Source organism: Mustela erminea, chromosome 20, assembly GCF_009829155.1.
Source record: "Mustela erminea isolate mMusErm1 chromosome 20, mMusErm1.Pri, whole genome shotgun sequence".
NCBI classification, from domain to species: domain Eukaryota; kingdom Metazoa; phylum Chordata; class Mammalia; order Carnivora; family Mustelidae; genus Mustela; species Mustela erminea.
In genome coordinates this window covers 29163371-29183504 of record NC_045633.1, presented here as the reverse complement: position 1 = coordinate 29183504, position 20134 = coordinate 29163371, and the positions used below count along the sequence as shown (strand labels likewise).

The 20134-nt window shown below is 57.7% G+C and overlaps 1 protein-coding gene across 1 annotated transcript in view; it reads right to left on the bottom strand.

Annotated features, from left to right (window-relative positions):
* Positions 1 to 1799: 1799 nt before the first annotated feature.
* Positions 1800 to 20134, bottom strand: part of GRID2IP (Grid2 interacting protein) — a 33580-nt gene continuing 15245 nt past the window's right edge. The window contains exons 3-22 of the mRNA XM_032327367.1: positions 18898 to 19146; positions 18579 to 18664; positions 15948 to 16017; positions 15215 to 15309; positions 14759 to 14942; positions 11676 to 11830; positions 10649 to 10795; positions 10291 to 10388; positions 10011 to 10128; positions 8907 to 9262; positions 8109 to 8525; positions 7480 to 7567; positions 6596 to 6673; positions 5845 to 6041; positions 5383 to 5538; positions 5156 to 5242; positions 4126 to 4255; positions 3929 to 4047; positions 3108 to 3272; positions 1800 to 2858 (exon numbers count right to left, since the gene is read on the bottom strand). Of these exons, the coding sequence (XP_032183258.1) occupies positions 2787 to 2858; positions 3108 to 3272; positions 3929 to 4047; positions 4126 to 4255; positions 5156 to 5242; positions 5383 to 5538; positions 5845 to 6041; positions 6596 to 6673; positions 7480 to 7567; positions 8109 to 8525; positions 8907 to 9262; positions 10011 to 10128; positions 10291 to 10388; positions 10649 to 10795; positions 11676 to 11830; positions 14759 to 14942; positions 15215 to 15309; positions 15948 to 16017; positions 18579 to 18664; positions 18898 to 19146 (3067 nt within the window). The 3' untranslated portion in view covers positions 1800 to 2786. The remainder of the gene's footprint in view (positions 2859 to 3107; positions 3273 to 3928; positions 4048 to 4125; positions 4256 to 5155; positions 5243 to 5382; positions 5539 to 5844; positions 6042 to 6595; positions 6674 to 7479; positions 7568 to 8108; positions 8526 to 8906; positions 9263 to 10010; positions 10129 to 10290; positions 10389 to 10648; positions 10796 to 11675; positions 11831 to 14758; positions 14943 to 15214; positions 15310 to 15947; positions 16018 to 18578; positions 18665 to 18897; positions 19147 to 20134) is intronic.

The window sequence follows — 20134 nt, the reverse complement described above, 5'->3', positions numbered from 1 at the left end:
AGAACCACTGTGACGCAGGACTCTAGAAAACCAAACTCAGGGAGGCTGACCCATAGGTGTTTGCACTCGCTATGGTGCCTGGCACATAGTGGGCAGTGAGGAAGTATTGGCCAATGCATTTATGAATGAAGAGCGCTCACTGGGAATGTGAAAAGTGAACATCCATAACCATCTGTGGACGGGTGCTCTTAGCCAACCCTCTTAGTGCTGCAAGTGACAGAAACCCATTCAAACCAGCCTAACCCAAAAAACTAAAATAAATTTGGAAAGTTTACAAATGGAGGCGAAATGTGTTGGCTCAGAGACTGACAAGTCCAGATATCTGCTTCAGGCATGGTTGGATCCAGGAACAAAGGGGTATGTGGAGGGGGCTTCTCTCCTCTTCTTCCCTGTGTCGGCTTTACACCCAGTCGAGTGTTCTCCACATGGTGGTCCTGGCAGCCCCATCCGAGGTTCCCCCCTCTAGACATCCAACAATTCATCTAGAAGAGAGGGAGCCTCCCTTTCCAAACAGTGCTAACTTGAGGCTAACTGAATGCTGAGCCGCCCAGCCGGAGTCATGAGACCATCCTTGTCCAGTCAGCCCTGCTCAGGGCCTATGAGTAGGGGAGGCACAATTTGCCAAATGAAAACTGGGGTGCTTTCCCCCACAGAAAGGAGACTAATTGGTCTAGGCAGGTGCAGGGCACTACTGTCCACCGGAAGGGGTAGAGTCAGGGGACTAGGCAATGGGTGATTAGGTAAGAGAGAGGGAGAAGCGTGCTACCAGGACGACACGCAGAGATGGCTAACCAGGGCTGGGCTGTCAGGACCGAGGCCACTGAGGAGTTCAGGAGGCTGTGATCTGTACCGGCATGTCTGGCCAAGCGGGCAGGCAGTCGACTGATTGTAAAAATGGCTCTGATTCTCCACCCCTCCCTGAATCCACGCCCCGTGCCATGTGACTTGGCATCACCTCTCATCGAGAGTGGAACCCATTAGCCCTCCCCTGGAACCTGGGCTGGCCCTCTCACTTGCCAGGAGACTGTGGTGGCAGGGTGGTATGCCAGCTCTGAGGTCTGAGCTTAGACATCAAGAGGGCATCTGTGATTTTGCTTCTGTGACTTTGGTTCTCTTGGACCCCTGCCTCCACCATGGGAACCATCCTGGCTATTTGGCTGGAGGATGAGAGGCCACATGAAGCCGTCCCATCTGTCCCAGCCGAGGCCCCAGCTGTGGGAGAGAGGGTGGGGAAGGTCAAAGGGAGAGGAAGACAGAATCTTAAGCAGGCTCCACACCCAGCATGGAACCTGACATGGGATTCGATCTCACGACCCTGAGATCATGACCTGAGCTGAAATCAAGAGTCAGATGCTTAACCAGACTGAGCCACCCGGGCACCCCAGGTTTATAGGATGGCTGTGAGTGGGGAACAAAGAAAGAACATACATGGCCTCGAAGAGCAGTTGTGGGAGACTGGCAAGAACTGAACAGGTCCCAAATACTGTCCAAAAGCAACATTAGCTATTTGACTGTAGGGAAAGAAGAAGAATCCAAGAGACAAGTTCAAAGCCCAGTGCAGACTTTTCTGGAAGAAAGTTAAGGAAAGGGGCAATGGGAATCTACTGATGCTGGAAACTGCCAGCGGGAGCATGGGAAGGATGGAGGAAATTAACACATCGTCCCCGTCCACAGCAGCCCTGCTCCCTGTCTCCTCCAGCCCCTGACCTCACCAGGGCCTCCAGACACACATGGGAAAGAGCCTCTGGGATCCCAGCTACCTCCCACTGTGTCATCCAGCCCAATGACTGCTCTGCGCAGGGGACCCATTCCAGCCAATCAGCCCCCGAGTCCTGCCGAGTCCTGCTGACAGCCCCGGAACATCTTTCTGTTCTCTCTGCCCATACCTTGACCACCCTATCTCACTTTCAGGCTCCCCAAACTGAACTAAAACTTGTCTGCTGGATAACGCCCCCGATTCTCCAGTCTGACATGGCGTGTCTTCCTAATCCTCACCTCCTCCGGATCCCTGCCCAGCATCTGTCCTGCCTGTTCTGCTTCTAGGCTGCAGCCGGCTGCAGTTTCTTTCAGCTTCCAAGTCCCAGACTAGGTGCCCAGGCCCCCAGATCCCTGTACGCAGGGATGTCCTTTCTCCTGCTTTCTTCTGAGCTGCCCCAGGAGGCTGGGGCTGGGAAAGGGACCTCAAGGCCAATTGTGCCCACTGGCCGGGCATGTTCAAGGGCATCTGTCACCTTCTCCAGGCTCCAGAGTGAATGTTCTGCAAGGGCATCCCTCCAGTTCACTGGGAGCAGGCCCCAAAAGGAGATTCCGATGTCCTCGTTTGGGGCAGAGTATGCTCTGGCCAAGCTTGGAGGGGCAGACAGCAGACGCTGCTCCAGGGTGGGGGCCGCCCCACAGTCCATTTGCGGGTCGTAGCCCTGTCACCCCTCCCTGGGACCAGCCAGAGTCCTGAGGGAGTGCACAGCCAGCACCTGCTCCAAGGCCCAGAGCGAGGCGGGGCAAAGCCAGGCCTCCCAGGGTGAGCACACTTGTGAGTAGCCAAGGCTCACACTCCCTGGGGAGTTGGCACCTCCTCTCTGCCTCAAGCCCCCAGTGCTCCACTGGAGTGAGAGTCAGGGCCAAGGCCCACAGAGGGGCAGCTGGCAGACCCTGCACCTTCCCGGTGCCCAGAGCCTGACGGCTGAGGTAGCTGGAGCCACGGGGAGGCTGGGCCCTGTCTCCCATCAGGCTGCTCTGGGCTGCTCCAGGCCACTGGGATGGGCCTCAGGTAGGACAAGCTCCGCAGGTCACCAGGCGAGGGGTGAAACCATCCCCGAGCTGCGTGGGCCATCCCCAGCCTCCAGGTCACTGAGTGCTCGCTGGGGAGGAAGGGACACGTGGGGAGGGTCTGGTGAGTGGTCCCAGGAGCCCCTGACCCCATATGGCCTCATCTCCTCCCGCCCCTCTCCCCCACCACCCCAGAGAGCCAGAGAAGAGACCTGTTGACCCATGTGGGTCACGTCACACTTGCTGGAGGTCGCTTCCTGATCTGGGCTTCTTGGAGGCCCCGCATTTGACCTCTGGAGGGACTTCTCAGGGTCAGCCTTGGGCCTCCCATCATGGCTCACCTCGAACTTGCTCATGAACTCTGCGAAGATGCCAAAGAAGGCCTCAGAGGTGGTGGCTTTGGAGTCCTCGCCGAAGAAGGCCAGCGCCCTGCCCAGCTCCTCCATGGCCTCGCGCTGCAGCCCGTCCAGAGCCCGCAACACCGGCTGGGCCGTCTCTAGGAAGGACTGAGTGGCCTCCGTTAAGGAAACTGCTAGGCGCCCTCAGGTTCTCTAGCTGCCCAGCTCCCACCTGCCCCGTGCCCAGTGCTTGGCCGGGAACCAGGCCGTGTCCAGGGGCTCCAGTGCTTTGGCATGAGGCCCTCTCAGCTGCTCCCAAAACCCGCCACATCCAGCGCAGCCCCAAGGCCATCCACTTGCCTTCTCTGTGGGGCAGTCCCCTCCCCACTCTGGGCTCTTTTCAGATGCCATGGCCCCCTCCTCCTCTAACACCCACTTATAGTAGCCCCCGGCACTCTCTGCTTTGAGCTCCCCCCTTTTTTTTCCTGTAGCATTTGTCCCTAACTGTGCTCAGCGGCAACACGTCCCTCTCCTGACTGCCTCTGGCTGGCCAACACCTGTATCTTGTGACCCAAACCTGGGCTATACTGCCCACGAGGACAGATGGGGCAAGGCAGCAGGTTTTGGACAGTCAAGAAAGCTCCTCTTAAGTAAAAGACTTGGTGCAAGTGCTTGGGTTCTAAATCACTAGGACAGATGCACTCCCCGGACACATAGAAGCCTTGCTGGGACCCAGGGTCTGCGGTGGCTGCTGGAGCAACAGCCAGCTCTCCCTGGCTCCCCAGGGTCCACCATGGTGCGGGGACAGGCTGCTCACTGGATACCGTCATGACCACAGCAAACTTGTCCTCACTGGAGGGGCACATGCTCTGGCAAGCAGCCTGTATCTCACTGATGGTGCCATGGAGGTCAGCCAGGTCACTGGTCAGGGCCCGTTGGTTCACTGCAGGGAAGGGAACGGAACCTCATGAGCGCTGACCTCCTAGCCCTTCCGCGCCCACTGCCCAACCACTCAGCCTACCTTTGGCAGCCAGGGGCACAGTGGGCAGGTCCTGAGCAAAGCCCAGGAGTTCTGGAAAGTGCTGGCTCAGTGATTTGGCAAGGATGTGCAGGAAGGTGGACTTCCCGTCCACAGTCTTGGTGGAGTTCAGCTGCAAGTGATGCCCAACACACATCCTCCTCAAGGACCCCATCAGATTCCTGGTCGCGTGGGTCTGGGTACTCTTGGCCCCACATCTCCTAGACTGTGGCACTAATTCCTGGCCCTTGACACTCATCAACTCCGAAGTTTATAGTACTCCTCACTGTGAAGCTCTGCTGGGATGCCCACAGGCCTCCCCAAGGTGTTCGGAGGTTCCCTGGCTCAGATCTTTGAAATGCTGCCCCCCCGCCCCCACCCAGGAACCAGGTCCATTGCCAACAGCTAGAGGAGGCCACCAGGTGTCCCGTCCCTGGGAGCATGCCCTGGTTGGCAGATATAGTCCAAGATTTTTTAACTTCTGGGTGGGGGGGGCACCACTCACATATCTTTCCCCTTGTGGCTTTCTAGAACCTTATGTGGCCCTTCTGTGCCTCAGACATCTTAAAACATTCGTATCTACAAATGGAGTTTTTCTTCCTCCTTTTTAAAACAACTAACGGTACCCTGGGGAAAGGTCCCAGAAACAACGGGAAGGCTGGATATTCGAGCTGTCCTTGTTCAGATCCTAGGGGTTTTTTTTGGGGGGGGGGTAGGACACTTTGGCAGTGGTGGTGGTATTAAGGGGCAGAACCTACCAGGCGGGATTCCCTCCTTCTTCCTGGAGTCTCCCCTTCTTGCCCCCCATACTCCCTTTTTCCAGACCCTGAGGCTTGGCTTGGAAAAGCCTCGACCCCCAACCTTTACTGCAGTTACATCCTGGCCTGCCAGCAGCCCAATTTTCCTCCTGGGGAGGGGCCCTCTAGGTTCCTGATGCTCTCTCCTTTCCTCTGCCACAACTTGGGGTGGCCCTGCCCTCCCCAGCTGTGACAGTAGGACAAGCCCATGGATTACTGCCAACTGGTCCCCTCACCTCTGTCAGGAAGTTGATCTTGAAGCCGGTGGTCTTGTTGGTTTTGGGCTGTCCGTCGTTGAGATAGTTGCCCATGGCCAACACAAACTGTGGAAGGGAAGATGGGCAGGCTCTGCCCAGGTCCTCACCCCACTGCCCTGGAACCACTGTCAGGATGGGTCTCCAGACTGGGAGCCCCAGGAGGCAGACAGTTAGGTGGGGTGGCCAGAGGGGGGGTGCGGCCTGACCTCTAGGATCTTGGCGAGCTTCCGGCTGTTCCTGAGCTCAAGGGAGGCCTGGCGCAAGCACTCCAGGCTGCCCCGGATCTCCTCCGTCTTCTCTTGCAGGGTGGCTTGGAAGTGCAGGCTTCGCAAGCGGGTTTTGTATTCGGGAACCGAGAGCATCTGTCACGAGGCAAGGCCAGGACTCACCCGCCCCACCAGGACACTCACCGCCCCACCGCAGCCTGGGGTGGGGGTCAGCTGGCTGCCCGGCATTCCCTCAAGAAAAATAAGCACAACCCCAATATAAGCACAAAAAAAGCAGCACAGTCCCATCTACCTTGGGCCCCAGGTGGCAACGGGAACTCAGAGGCGCCAGCGCGGTGGCGGTAGGGGAGCGGGACTCACGAGAGCCCAGACTGGAGGCGGCCGAGGCCACCGGGCAGCACCCCCTGCCCCGCCCCCCGGCGGCCGTCGCGGCCGCAGCACCTGCAGGACGAACTGGTCGGGCTCGCTGAGGCGGCCGGGCGCCTCGCGGAAGGCCTGGTAGCGCTGCTCCTCGTCGGCGTCGGGCGCGAAGAGCAGCAGCTGCGCCAGGTGCGCGGGCTCCAGGCGCCGGGGCTCCATGCTCATGAGCACCTGCCGCAGCTCCGCCGGGCTCAGCTTCAGGTGAGCCAGCAGGATGGCTGCGGGCGGGGCCGCGAGCGTGAGCCGGGGGCGGGGCCATGCGGACCGGGGGCGGGGCCATGCGGACCGGGGGCGGGGCCCAGAAGTTCCCCGGGGATGACTGGGCGGAGCCTGGGAGGGGCAAGGAACCTGGGCGGGGCAGGAGCCTGCCCAGAGATGGAGAGGGTCCTTCCTCCGGCCGAATGAAAGTGAGGACCAGGTTCTCGAAGGGACAGACCTAGATATGGGTGGGGCTTGTGGGGATGGAGCCGGAAACGAGGGGGGAAACCGCGAGAGGGAGAGCAAGGGACGGCTGGAGGCGCGTGGCCAGGACCCGGGAGCCGCTCACTCGTGGGGGCGGGGGCAACGAGGGGGCGTGGCCAGGGAGGGCGGAGCCCAGGCCGACACCAGCACCCAGGTGGGATCTAGGACCGGAGAAAGGGCCTTCACCCAGCCGGTATCGTCGGGGGGGGCCCCCGGGGCCCAATCCACCCACGTGGATTCAAAGCTCTGCGGCCCAGAGAGAGGGCCGCCTGCTGTCCCCCACAACCCCTGGGACTCCTCAACCCCTCACAGGTGTTGTAGGCCTTCTTGTGAGACAGGATCTCCACCACCTCTTTCTTCCTGAAGGGCTCAGGCCCAGGCACTGGCTCTAGAACGGAATATGGTTTAATGAGAGGAGAACAGGCTGTTGGGAGGGCCCCGGAGGGGTGTTGCCACACCCAATAACCCAGACATCTCCTGACGTGGCCTTTAACGACGAATCAGGTCCAGGTGTCCCCAGTCCCCTCATTCCTCAGTCTCCCACTCGGGACTCTGGCCCGCATACTCCGCATGCATGGTGCGTGCCTCTCCCCCATCCTCCTTCCCCTTGGCCCTTGGGGTTGAGCTGCTCAAGGAAGCTGAACCAACCACCTCTCCACCTTGCAGGTGCTTCCTGGATGGACAAAGGCCTTTCTCTTCCATCCTGCAACCACCTTCCACAAACAATATCCTGGCTGCCCGTAGCCCCACCCAACAGCTATAGGGAGATACCCAGAGAAGGGCGGGGGGGACTGAGAGACTGGAAGGGACATCCAGTTGGCTAGATATGGATGCCTCCTGACCCCTTATTCTGACTGTGTGACTTTGAGTAAATGACCTAGCCTCTCTGTAGCTCTTCATCAGGAAGTTAGCGTGATCACAGTCCCTACCTCGTAGAATGGTCACAGCATTAATTTAGAAATGGGGGTGTCTGGCATTCTGTGAGCATGCGATAAATGCCAGCGACTATGACTATCTCCAGTTTCAGATGGGAGAAATGCTCTGAGAGGTTAAATAACTCGGGGACACAGGAAGGAAATGGCAGGTAGGGCAGACCTCTTGGACTCTAAGCCCTGGGACGTCACAGAAGGCCGCAGGTGGGCTTACGCAGATGGCCTGGTGTGAGGGTTCCCCCAGGGCCCTCAGGCCACTCACTAGCAGGTTTCTGGGTGCCAAAATGGAGCTCCAAATCAAGATATTTCACCATGTCGCTCAGCTTGTCATAGTCGGAATCTTCCCCGAGCTGCAAAGTGGTAGAGTAGGGGGGGAGGTTCAGGGGGAGGAGGAACTCGGGCAGCTGGACTGCCATTTCCCCCTGCCCCATCCTCTAAGAGCTGACCCTGGAGTGACAGAGGGAGATTCCTTCATCAGGCCCTGGGAGAACCCTGAGGCCCAGGAGGCACTGCAGGAAAGGCTAAGTCACCCAAGTGATGAAGCAGTGCACCGCCTGCTCGTGAGGTCAGTCAGACACACACCCAGAACACTCTCCATGCGGGAGGCAGCAAGCTGCACTGGGGTTGGGGGGGGTGCTGTTAAGGGACAGCAAAGGGGCTGCAGCCAACCAAGGGGGCTTAAGGAGGTGGCTGAGAGGTCTGGCCCTGTCTTGAGGGGTCCTTTGCCAGGGGTGAGTTCACCAGAGCTGCCCTGGGCTTCCGATGCTGGGGGAACGGCAGGCAGTAGGGGAAGTGCCAGGGGCTAGACACTGGACAGGGTTTTGTCTTCAGTGCTGTGGCCCAGGTCAGTCTCCCCTGGTGGAGGGCACCCCCAAGCCCCAGGTCACCTACCTGACCCCAGATGGTGCCTTCCGAGTTCTCCACCTGCTCCCACCGCAGGCGCTTGACGCTCATGTGACTGGTCTCACTTCGGCGGTGGCCCAGGCCCCGGGACAGCATGGGGGGTGCACAGGGCACCGGTGGGGGCAGGGGTGGCGGGGGCGGTGGAGGGACAGGGTGGCTGAGTTGAGTGAGGGGCTTGGCCAGTGTCTGAGGAGGGCCCCGGGGACCATCAGGGGTGCGGGAGCTGGGCTTCGGGTCATGGAAGGGCAGAGGTGGTGGAGGCGGGGGGCTGAGTGGGGGTGGGGGGATGTGGTCGGAGATGGAGGAGTAGGTCAGGGAGCTGCCCTCCTCACTGCTGCTGATGCACTCACTAGCGCTGCTCCGCTCATTGGTCACAAAGCTTCCCTGGTCATCGTGGAAGCTCATCTGCTCAGACAGAGCAAGGTGAGGGAGGGTGGGCTAGCCTGGGGCACAGGGTGGGCTAGCCTGGGGATAAGACAGGCTAGTCTAGTGGGTTAGACTGAGGCTGTGGGTAGGATGGCCTGGGAGAAGGAATGGGGTAACCTGAGGCAAGGAATATGGAGGAGACTTGAGTGAGGGGTTTATAGCTGAGTCAAAGCGGGGGATAGCTCAGCCAGTGAGTGGGGTAGCCTGGGACAGATTCTAGGCAGGACTGGGGCAGGGAGAGGAGTAGCCTGGGGGCGATCCCAATGGCAAGAGGTCTCTTGCGGGAGCCCTGTCCCCTTTACAGGCCCCCCATGTCACAGCTGGGTCCCCGTCTCTCCACATGGGCTGACAAGTGCTTACCTCCTCATAATCATTCTCAGGGCTCAGGAAGTCATCCACGACAGTGACCCGGGAGCCCAGCTGCTCACTCAGCACATCCAGGAAGCGGTCAGTGTCCCGGCTTTGCACAGGGCGGGAGAAGGTGAAGAGCTTCCTGCGGCTGGGCGGGCGGGCAGGGTCCGGGCTTGGGGGGCTGTCGGAGCGGATGGGCCCAGGGTCTGGCTGTGGGGAGGGTGCCCTGCTGCTGTCCAGGCTGGCGTAGGGGTGGGACTCAGAGCTGCTGGGGGAGGCCAGGCCCCCTGAACACAGTGGGTAGTAGCAGGGGGAGGGCAGGAGTCGCTCGCTGGGCCATGAGATGCTGGACAGGGTCCTGGGCCCTGGGGTGGGGAATCAAGTGTGAGGACCCCTCTCCAATCAATACCTGCATTCCAGGTGCAGGCTGGAGGGGAGGGTCCTGGGGCAGGTTGGCTCTGTGTCCCTGGGCACAGCACAAGAAGACCCTAGATGACCCTGCCCACCCCCAGGCCCTTCCCTGAGGGAAATCAAAGGCCAGAGTATGTGAGGGGGAACACTACTTAGCCCCAGGACAGGCCAGACCCCCCGTTCATCTTGGAAGGGACCTCAAGGATTCCCCCTGGGACCAACTAAACACAACTGAAAGGGCAGAAGGGCCTTCTCCAGGCCCCAGATCAAGGATCACGAGGCCCCTCCCACACCCAACAGGCCCGTGGCTGACAGGAACATCACCCAGGGGTCCTGCCTTCTGAACGGCAGAGAAACCGTCTTCCCAGTTGTGCCATTCACGGAGCAATGCATGCACTCAACAGTTTATCCAACAGCCACAAGATCTTTTGTGGCTCCTTTGGGGAGGATCTCCGCTTTTCTAAATCTACAGTAGGGGTAAGGATCCACAGAGGGTGTGGGAAAGCCTGTGATGACCTCGACCTCAATAGAGTTTTGCCATGGAGGGCTGCTGAGGTGCCCCAGGCCTCAGTCATGTGTTCATGGACCAAAGGGGAGGCTCCAAGGATATGCCCCAGATGGGGGCAACACCCAGACAGACAGCCCAGACAGAGGCCAGAGGTCAGTGCTGCTCCCAGGAGCCAGAGCTGGCTGAGCCCCTACCTGCTGGGCCTACCGGGCTGGGCACTGGTGGGGAGGCACGGGATCTGGACGTGGTCCCCACCTTCCCTTTGAAGCTGCTGTTCAGCCGGGACTCGAGCTCTGCATAGACGGCTGACATCTTTAGGGAGAGGAGGCCAGGGTGAGTCCAGCCCACTATTGCCTCCCCCATGAGGCCCTCCCGTGGCTTCGGAGGCCAGGCCTGGGTGATCTGGGAGGCAGGGATCTGCCCCAGCCTCAGGAGCCACATGAACCCCCAGGAGGGCAGGCAGTGGGGTCTCACCATCTTAGGGTTGGGAGTCTCGGGGAGGGACGTGCCGTCGCCCGCCTGGCGCTCGCCTGGAATTAGAGGAAGAGGCATCTCGGGGCAGTCGCCGGGACCTGCCAGGGGAATCAGGGAGGGTGGAGTCCACCATGGAGAGGTCTAGTGATCCCTCTGAGCGCTAAGGTTTGGGTTCCAGCCCAGGCCCTGTGGGCAGCCATCAAGAAAGGACCAGCCAGCCCTGGTGCTCCGGGAGGGCCATCCCTCAGCCCTCCTCAACCTGTTCTCGGGAATCTCTCATCTCACCCACCCCATTCTGCAGATGGGAAAACCGAGCACACCCTCACACCCAGTCCCCCCTTTCGGTCCAGAGCCTCACCGCAATTGAGGCTGGCCTCCAGGCCCTGGGACCGGAGGCTGCGGCGGCACATGGACGAAGCCCTCAGTGAGCTGCGCCGCTGCAGCTCAGGCACCGGCTCAGGCTCCGGCTCTAGCTCCGGCTCCAGGTCCAGCTCGGGCTCTGGCTCTGCTGGGCGACACGAACAGGAGACGGGCCCTTTGTCCTCTCAGCCAGCCAAAGTGCCTCCAAACACAGGAGGTGGAGGCAGTCACTGTCTGTACCAATCGGTGGCCCCAGGCCCTGCTTGGCACGTGGGCTGAGATGGAAGATTCCAGGTCTAGGCAGATGTATGGAATAGCTTTGCCCAGTCCATACTCTGAGGCTTTTGCTAAAATCCTCGAGCCTCCCCAAGCAAACCGTGGGTGTCCAGGACCAGGGACAGGGGGCAGCCGAGAGCCAGCATGCAGGACATCTGTACGCTGTGACGTCACTGTATGACACAGAGCGTCTAGAATAAGCGCTGGCTGGGTTCGGCAGGCTTCCAATTCCTGTGGCCTCAGTGGTGAAATGCATGGTTTTATGGGCACATGGGGCCCGTGGTAAGAGGTGAGCGGCAGCGGGAAGCGGAGGCCTCACGTGGCCCCGCAGACCTTAGTGTGCATCTACGTGCACCAAAGCCCACCAGCCAGGTGCGACCTGGCTGTGTCTTTGTTCTCCAGTTCAATAAATGGCAACCATGTGAATTTCTCGATCTGCGACATGTTTTGTGGCATGCAGTGCACAGCCACTGAGGTCACTCCCATTTCGTGGGTGCGAAGCCTGTGATTCCGGGCAGAGAGGTGGGGTGTCTAAAGTCTGAGGTAATGTGGCAGATAGATGCTGCTTGAGCATCAGGCAGGGAAGGTACAGCTGTGGGGCCAAACGTGTGACTGGCCTGGGTGCACCCAGCATGTGTCTGCGGCCTCGGGGCGCGTCTGGCCATGGGAGAGGCCCGGGTCGTCTGTCATCTGAGAATGGGTGCCTGACCCTTCAGTGGGTGGGCTGGGCAGGGCGGGAGGCTGCTTACCTGTCATGGCCGTGTAGCCCAGGAAGCACGCGATTTTCTCCTGGCAGAGTTCCTGCTCCTCGTAAGTCAGCAGCTGGTAGATGAACTGCCAGAGAACTTGCTTGGCCGGCGTGTCCAGCACCGGGTAGACGTCCACGATGAGGGTGTCAATGTTCCTGGGGGAGGGTGCAGGAGCAAGGGGTTCATGACTCAGGTGCTCGCCATGAGGGCAGGGGGAGGTGGACAAGGGGGCACTTTGAGGTGCCAGCACCCACCCGTGCAGAGACAGAGAAGTGGGGAAGGTAGGAAGGCAGGCCCTGGAGACGGGCTCCCCCCGCACCAGATTCAAATCCTGACTCTGCCACTTACCGACCAAGTGACCTTTCTCAAGTTACTTAATTCCCCCATGCCTCAGTTTCCTCTTCTGTAAAATGTGGGTAAAAATAGAATCTACCTCACACAGATGCTGTACGATGAAAACACACAGAGTGTATTGGGTAAACCCACTCACTCTGGCAGGGACCGGCAAATGATGGCCCACAGCCCAAAATCTGGCCCACCTTCTGTTTTTGTAAAAAAGAAAAAAAAAGAAAGAAAGAAAATAAAGTTTTATTGGAACAGCTACAACTGTGTGTTTACATATGTCTATGGCTGTTTTCGATCTACAACAGCAGGGTTGAATCGTTTCTATGGAGACTATCTGGGCCACAGAGCCATTTACTATGTGGTCCTTCATAGAAATAGTTTGCTGATCCTTGCATTATATGGGAAAATAAAACTGAGTCCGTGCATAACACCACACATAAGGATGAACTCTAGGTGGATATAAAAACAAAGTATGAAAAATACAATTGTAGGGGCGCCTGGGTGGCTCAGTGGGTTAAGCCTCTGCTTTCGGCTCGGGTCATGGTCTTGGGGTCCTGGGATCGAGCCCTGCATCAGGGTCTCTGCTTGGCAGGGAGCCTGCTTCCCCCTCTCTCTCTGCCTGCCTCTCTACTTGTGATCTTTCTCTCTGTCAAATAAATAAAATAAAAAAGAAAAGAAAAATACAATTGTAAAATTAAGAGGAGACAGTATAAGGAGAATGTCTTTCGGCCTAGGGGTAGGGAAGGGGTTCTTAAAATTTTAAGAGTCAAAGCCACAAGGCCTGAAATGTATTGAATTTGATTTTACAAAAGCAAGAATATCTGTTAAAAAAACCCCAACTTGGATACATGGATATTAGATGTAACAGAAGTAATAAGAAGTAACAAATGGGAGAAGATGTTTACAGTGTTTGAAATCAAAAAGGACTCGGTCTCTAAAATATGCAAATCAACAACAATAAAAAGGCCAGTAAAATAAAAATGGGCAAAGGGTCTAAACAGGTAATTTATAATAAAGAAACAAGAAAGGCTGAAAGGGATATTCAAAGATGTTTAAAACAGTCATTTCAAAACAGCAAATAAAATAAATGTCACTTTATGCCTAAAAGACTAGCATGAGTAGAAACCTGGATGGTGCCAAATGTTGGTGAGGACATGGGGATGGGGCCCCCAGGAGCACTGCAGGTGAGAGACAGCAGTGCTCTGGGAAGCAGTCTGGGACGACCTGGTCACATTAGGTAAACAAATACCGTACTAGCCAGCAATGCTGCTCTTAGATATAAATTCCAAATGAATTGTATATAGCCTCATGTGGAAATGCGTGCAATGATGTTCATCATTGTTATCAAGATGGAAGAGAGTGGTGACAAACTGGTGTCTGTCACTGGCAGATAAGTAGATCAGACCTGGACCCATGAGCCACAGAAATGTGGCTGCAGTTATAATCAATGTATTACATGTACACAGAGCAACACGGCCAGATCTGAACACAGAGGGCTTGGTGAAAAAAAAAAAACAAAAAACCAAACCACACCCAAGAATGCACACAGGATAACCACAAAGGCAATGTAGACCAAAAATACAGCCCATGGCGGGGTGCCTGGCTGGCTCTGTTGGAAGAGCATCCGACTCTCAGTCTTGGGGTTGTGAGTTTGAGCCCCACGCTGGGGATAGAGATAACTTAAATAAGTAAAACTTAAAAGAATACAGCCTACAAAACAGCAGTGCCCACACTTCAAGAACACATCAGACAAAAGGATGCCCATTAAACTCATCAGACTGGGTGGCCGTGGGAAGGGACGGACGCAGAAGAGGGAGTGGAGCTAAAAGGGAATGAAAGGTGGAAACAAGGCAAGTGTCCAGCACGGATAAATGGACAGGCAACATGTGGTCTAGCCACACAATGGAATGCTATTTGGCCGTGAAAAAGGGAATAAGTAGATGCTAGAACTTGGACGAACTTCGAAAATATGATGTTGGGGAAAGAAGCCAGACATAAAAGCCCACATACTGCAGGATCCTGTTTATGTGAAAGCCCAGAATAGGGAAAGCCACCTAGACTCTAAAGCAGATTCGTGGTTGTTCGGGGGGTAGGGTGGCGTGCGGAGAGGGAGGAGGGGCAGAAAAGGAGGGGGTGACATTGAAGAGGTGCAGGGGGTTTCTTTTTGAGTGAAAATGTTCAAAAACCGAATGTGGTGATGGGTACACAGATTTGTCCATTCAAATCCAGTGCATTGTACAGTTGAATGAGTGAATTGTAGGGTGTGTGACTTATACCTCAATAAAGCTGTTTAAACAAAAAAAGAAAAGGGCGCGGACGGGTGAGGTGTTTGCACGGACCATGAAAATGACCCTACGGATGGAAAAGTGCGACAGACACAGGCTGCTGGCGCTCAGGTACAAAAGGAAGACACCTAACCAGTCCCAACAGGCCTGGCTGGCTGGTGGCAAACGCCCACAGGCGAGTCCTGTGACCTTTCCACAACCATTTCGAAGGTCACTGCTTCACTTGACTGAGGCTGGGTCACGTGGCTGGGAGGTCTCAGAGTCAGGGTTTGTGGAAGGGCCCTTTGATTACCCACCACCCAGGGGCCCCCGGTACCAACGGCTGCTTTCTTTGGGTCTCTCCCAGGAGAAGGGGGCTCGGGAGACACAGGCAGGGAGACCCGGATGGTGAGTCTGGGCAGGATTTGGGGTCCACCCAGGGCAGCTCCCCCACCACCACCCCGGCCCAACCACCTGTGCTGGAAGAAGCTCTCGAGGGCCCGGCAGATCCCATAGCGCTCGGGAGGCGTGAGGAGGTGCTCCAGCTGCTGGCTGAAAGTCCTCCCCTGCACCCGGATGCTGGAGGGCAGGATCTCTGCTACCCACTGCAAGGAGGTGAGCGCCGAGGATGGGTTGGGGGAATCCAAGGAATCCGAGTCTGTCGGGGCCACAGGCAGGAGAGGTGCGGGTGACCCAGCGTCCCCGGACCAGAGGCGGTTTCTCTCCCAGTGGGAGCTGGGGACGGGGACAGAGGGACAGCCCCAGGCAGGGCCCCGAGGCTGCCCCATTGGAATCTACAGAACCACCTGGGGAGGGAAGCTGCAGGTTTGGGGGAAAAGCAGAATCCTCTGCAGACTTGTAAGTCCCACACGTAGAGGCCCTGGCAGGGTCTCTGTGGGCCATGAAGCCAAGTGGCCATGGGTGTCTCACCGCTGGCAAATGGGACGAGCCCCTCCTCCACCACCAGTGTGGGCATCGCGCCGCTGCCTTGAAGCATGGACACCACCTTGTCATGGGAGCAGTTCCTGCCAAGAAGAGATGGGCCCGGGAGGGCTTGACCAGGATGAACAAGGGCCATGGCCACCCACCAGAACTCCCTGCCCTGCCCGTAGAGGCCACTCAACAGTGCACAGCTGGGCCAGGACCGGAAGCCATTCTCCTGCTCATTTATCTCCTCTGCAGGAGACCCTCCAGACCCAGGACAACCTGGACACTTCTGGATGCACAAGGACTGTGATCATGTCACCCTAGGCAGGGCTCCCTTTTGGGCAAGACACCCATGGTCCATTTAATTCTGTGTCCCCTGGGCACCGGGCTGGCTCAGCCAGCAGAGCCTGTGACTCTGGATCTTGGGGTTGTAAGTCCAAGCCCCACACTGGGTGTAGAGATTACTTAAAATCTCTAAAAACAGAAACGAAACAGCAACAAGGAAAAACCCCTCTGTGTCCCTTGCATGGAGCTGGGGTATTTTCCGGTTGGAAAGATAAACTGACATCCTATCTAGTCTGAAGAGACAGAGTCAAGAGTTCCCAAAGGAAGAGGGGCAGACTCTGGGGACAAACTGGTCACAGGCGATCAGGACCATGGTCTCAGTGTCCCAAGAGCCAGGGGTTCTCAGAGGATAGTGTCTCACCAAGCTTTGACATCCCCAATAGCCTCTGACCTCATGTCCAGTCCATTGAGGAAGAGGATCCGGTCTCCTGACTTGAGGGATGCATTGTCAGCTGGGCTCCCTGGGAGCAAGAAGAGAGAGTGTGCTGGTCAGCTGGGCGGGGCTGTGCTCTGTGAACCCATTTTACAGGGGCCAAATGGGACGAGTGGCAAAGGAGAGCCAAATGCAGCCCAGCAGACCCCACATTAAAACCAGCACCCCTCTGCTCTCAGCTGCTCGGAGCAGGGAATGAGCCCCTGGGTGGGGGTAGGAGACTTTGGGGCTCAGCATGGACCACAGGTCAGCCTTGAGCTATTGGAAAAGGGGGAAAAATAAAAAAGGTCCTGGGAGTCATATTTCTGTAGCATCCATCCCCTGCTGAGAAGCCCCCTCTGTACTGTTCTCTGCCCCGCACAGAACGGTTACCATCATAGATTCTCTGTGCCTTTGTCATTGGCCAAAATGCACCTGCCGACAGGAAGGGGGCTTCCTCCCCCAGGATGGGAAACATGGTGTATGAATCGTGCTTGTTTGTTTCTGTGTTTCCTAAGGCTCTGGCATCTCGGGTTGTTGCTGACCCTGGAAACACTGCCCTTCCGTGGCTGGCCAGTCCCTACCTGGTAAATTACTGGCTCAGAAGAGAGCCTCTTGTATGCAAACTGATCAGTCCAGAGCCCACAGCCAGGGCCCTTCCCTAATGAGCTCTCAGACCTCAGGCCACGACTGACTGCGCCCTGCCCTAATCTTCCAGGGCCAGGCACCTGCTGACTCCCTGGGGACAGTTATGCCTCAGAGCCTGCTCTGGCTAGGCCTGTTTCTGCTTTCGCCTGCCTGGCCTCATCCTTCCCTTCCCCCACGTGGTCCTGCATGGCGTGGCCGTGCTTGGTGTGGCCATGTCCCCTCCTCTTGGGAGCTGTGAGGGACAAACTGTTTTTCCATTGGCCATCACTTCCTGATCTGTTGACCTCACCATACTTGAATAATAGTAAGACCTGTGTTTTTATACGTGTTTTTTTTTTTCTTTTTGCCTCTTTTATCAGCTGTTTGGAAATCAGTGGGGGAATTGGAAATTTGATTGGAATTGATTGGAAATCAAGTGGGGAAATTGACAAATGCCTAAAGAAAAGGTACTCTCAGATTGTGAAGAGCTCTCTCATGAGGCTCTGGGGACTGTCGGGGTGGGGGGGGCAGGGGGGAAGGGATGCTCAGGGAAGACCTGCTGGGGAAGTGGAGTCCTTCCCCCGGGACTGAAGAGTCAGGGAGGGGGAGAGGTGATGGGGATGGATCCAACCTGACCTGTGTGCCTGTGTGGAAGCTTGGGCCAGCCTGGGCTGGGAGGACCAGAGGACCTGGGGATTCAAGATTACTGGGTCAGGAGTCAGGAGACCCCAGGTTCTGGTCCTTGCTTTGCCAGAGCCTCTAAAGGCCTCAGTTTCCCCATCTGTAAAAGCTCTCACAGAAGCGTCCTATGGTTTCCTATGACAAGGAAGGCATGGGCTTACCAGCCTGGAGGTTGGGTTGAGGAGAACAGCACCCCTGGGTCTTAAACATGGCCCCTGGCAAAGTATGCCTGGCTGCACCCCACATGGGGGTGGGGGGGAGGTGGGTGGTGCTGGTGGTGGGCACAGTTGGAAGAGACAAAGGGGAGAGATGACGTATTTCTAGACGACCAGCCATGTGCCTCTTCCCTGCAACACTGTGTCAATGATTTAGTAACACTAAATCCGAGAACTGTGACATGTCAGTCATCAGGATTTGGTGTCAAAATGATCTGATGGTTGGACAACGATGCAAAGGCACTAAGGCACTTTCCTGGGGATCCGAAGTTGTCCAACCCACAAATCCCTGCACTATAGGTGTGAGATGAGGAAAGGTAGAAAGGACTTAGGGTCAGACGGACACAGATGGGGGATGTGTCACTAGGAGCATCATTCCCAGGTGCTGGGAGCATATGGATACAGGACAGAGAGAGCAGGTGACCTGGCCCTGTGGCGTGATAACTGGGAGGGAGAGTTCAGTTTAGCACCAGGAGACATTTCTGCCCCACAGAGTCCTTCCACAATGGGATGTGCTGTCTCGGGAAGAAAGGAGTTTCTCCCCACTCTCCCCCGACCTGCCCTGGAGAGGCAGGAAGGAAGAATTCCTGCATCAAGAAGGCTCTGCTTTCTTCAAGATGTCACCATTCCAGGAGGAAAAGGAGGCAGGCTCGGTGGGAGCAGGAGCAAGGTCCAGACTGGGGGTAGGGGACCAGATAGTAGGCAGAGGCCCTGAGGGCCTAATGGGTCTCTGAGTCTGGCCTGCCCAGAAAGGACCAAGTTCACAGTGGGCACTCCAAACCAGGCAGGCTGACTGGGTGCAGACTGGGCAGGCATCAGATGTGTGCTGGTTACCCCAGTGTCTGGGGCAGTGGCCCCCAGCACTCCCCGCTGGACATAGAATAAGTCCGGATGGAGAACTTGGCTTTCTTGGTTCAAAGGTGACCCTGAACTTGGAGGGAGTTTGCCCCAACTCGGATGGCCCCTCTGGGATACTTAAAGGACATGAGCTACATGAGGTTAGAACTTGGAGGTAGAAGCGGGGGCTACTTAGTATGGGCCTAAGAGGGTCCTTCATCCCATCCTGGACAACTCACGAACCCCTCACCAGGCAGGACAGACTCGATCCAGACAGGCCCGTGACCGCGCAGCGTGAAGCCGAAGCTCTTGTTGCCCTTGTAGACTCGTACTGTCCTGGGGAGAAAGAAGGGGCGGGGTGGGGGGCTGGCAGGGTGCGCTGTCCTGGGGAGAGGGAGGCTGGGGATGGGGCGTAGGGGATAGAGAAGTCCCGTGCCCTGCTCCCCTTAGTCTCTCCTCGCCCCCATCCCCACGCCCAAGTGTCCCACGCCCCAACCTCGCGCCCTCTGCCCAGATGTGCATCCCAGCCCACCGACTAGGAGGCATCCGCGGCCCGCGCGCCCCGGTACCTGCGCGTGCCTCCTGGGCCCGCACGGCCGCCCAGCAGAGAGGCAGCCTTGCGCGGTGGCGGCTCGTCGGGGCGGCGCGGGGCCGCGCTGGCGCGAGTGGACACCAGGAGGCGCTCCGGTCGCTCCTCGCTGCGGCTCCGGCGCAGCCCCTGCGCGCCTTGCGCCCGCCGAGCGCGGCACAACTTGCCCAGCAGACCCTGTGACACCACTTCGTCGAAGCGCGCCCGGTGCTTCTTGGGGATGAAGATCCTGCCGGCGAGGACCGCAGAGTCGGGGCGCGGTCTGGCGGCGCGTGCCAAACCGCTGCCTAAAGTCTCCTTCTCGTGGGCGCCGCCCTAGACTCTCCCGCCCCTACACGGGGGTTACAGGGGAATCAGCAGCCGGCACCCCAGTCTCCCTCTTGGTGCTGGGACTTGCGCCCCAACCGGCCTGGGCCACACCAGGACCTCGCGCCCAGCGCTCCATCTCGGGAAACTCACAATGGGACCGTCTCCATTACTGTGGCCTTGAGGGACCTCGGTGTCCCCTAAAGCCCTTTCGTGGACCTGTTCCTCCTCCTGCCTCCGTCTTCCCATTTCTGGCCTCTCCCCTATGCTTTCATTTCATGCCCTTGCACCTGCCAGGCCAGACCCCAGCCAGGTATCCGCCACAACCTGTCTTCTTACCCGATTCCATGCAGCTCTGCTGGAGGAAACCAAAGCCACGCTCTGGCCGGGGTCAGACTTCCCCCAGACTCCCATCACACTCCTGGCCTTCCTGCTTGCCTCTCTGGCCAGCCTTTCTACAGCTGCCGCCTCAGAATTTGCCAGGAATTTGCCAAGAATTTGCCTCTTACACTATTGCCGGGCACACTCTCTCTGCTTCCTAGCTACACGGAGATGGACCTTCAACACCCTACACCGGCCTTCCCTCTGTCCAATCCCGCACGCTCCAGGAAGGCCCTGCTGTCCGTGCCAGCCAGGCACCTGGGTTCAAAGCTGAAGGAGCTGCGGTTCCTACTCTCAGGAACCTGGAAGTGGTGAGAGTCAGTGGGGAGGCTTGGGTGGACGCTGTATGGGGTCTACACCCTGGCATGAGTCCCTGGAATCTGTGAGTGTCTCCTGCGAGGAGGGAAGCTCTCTGAGGGCTAGGGCTGTAGCTTGGCTGGAAGCCACAGTGACGGCTCAGGATTTGGCACAGGGAAGGGACTCAGTGACTCAGGAAACAGGAGGCCCACCAGCAGCACAGCCATAGCTCC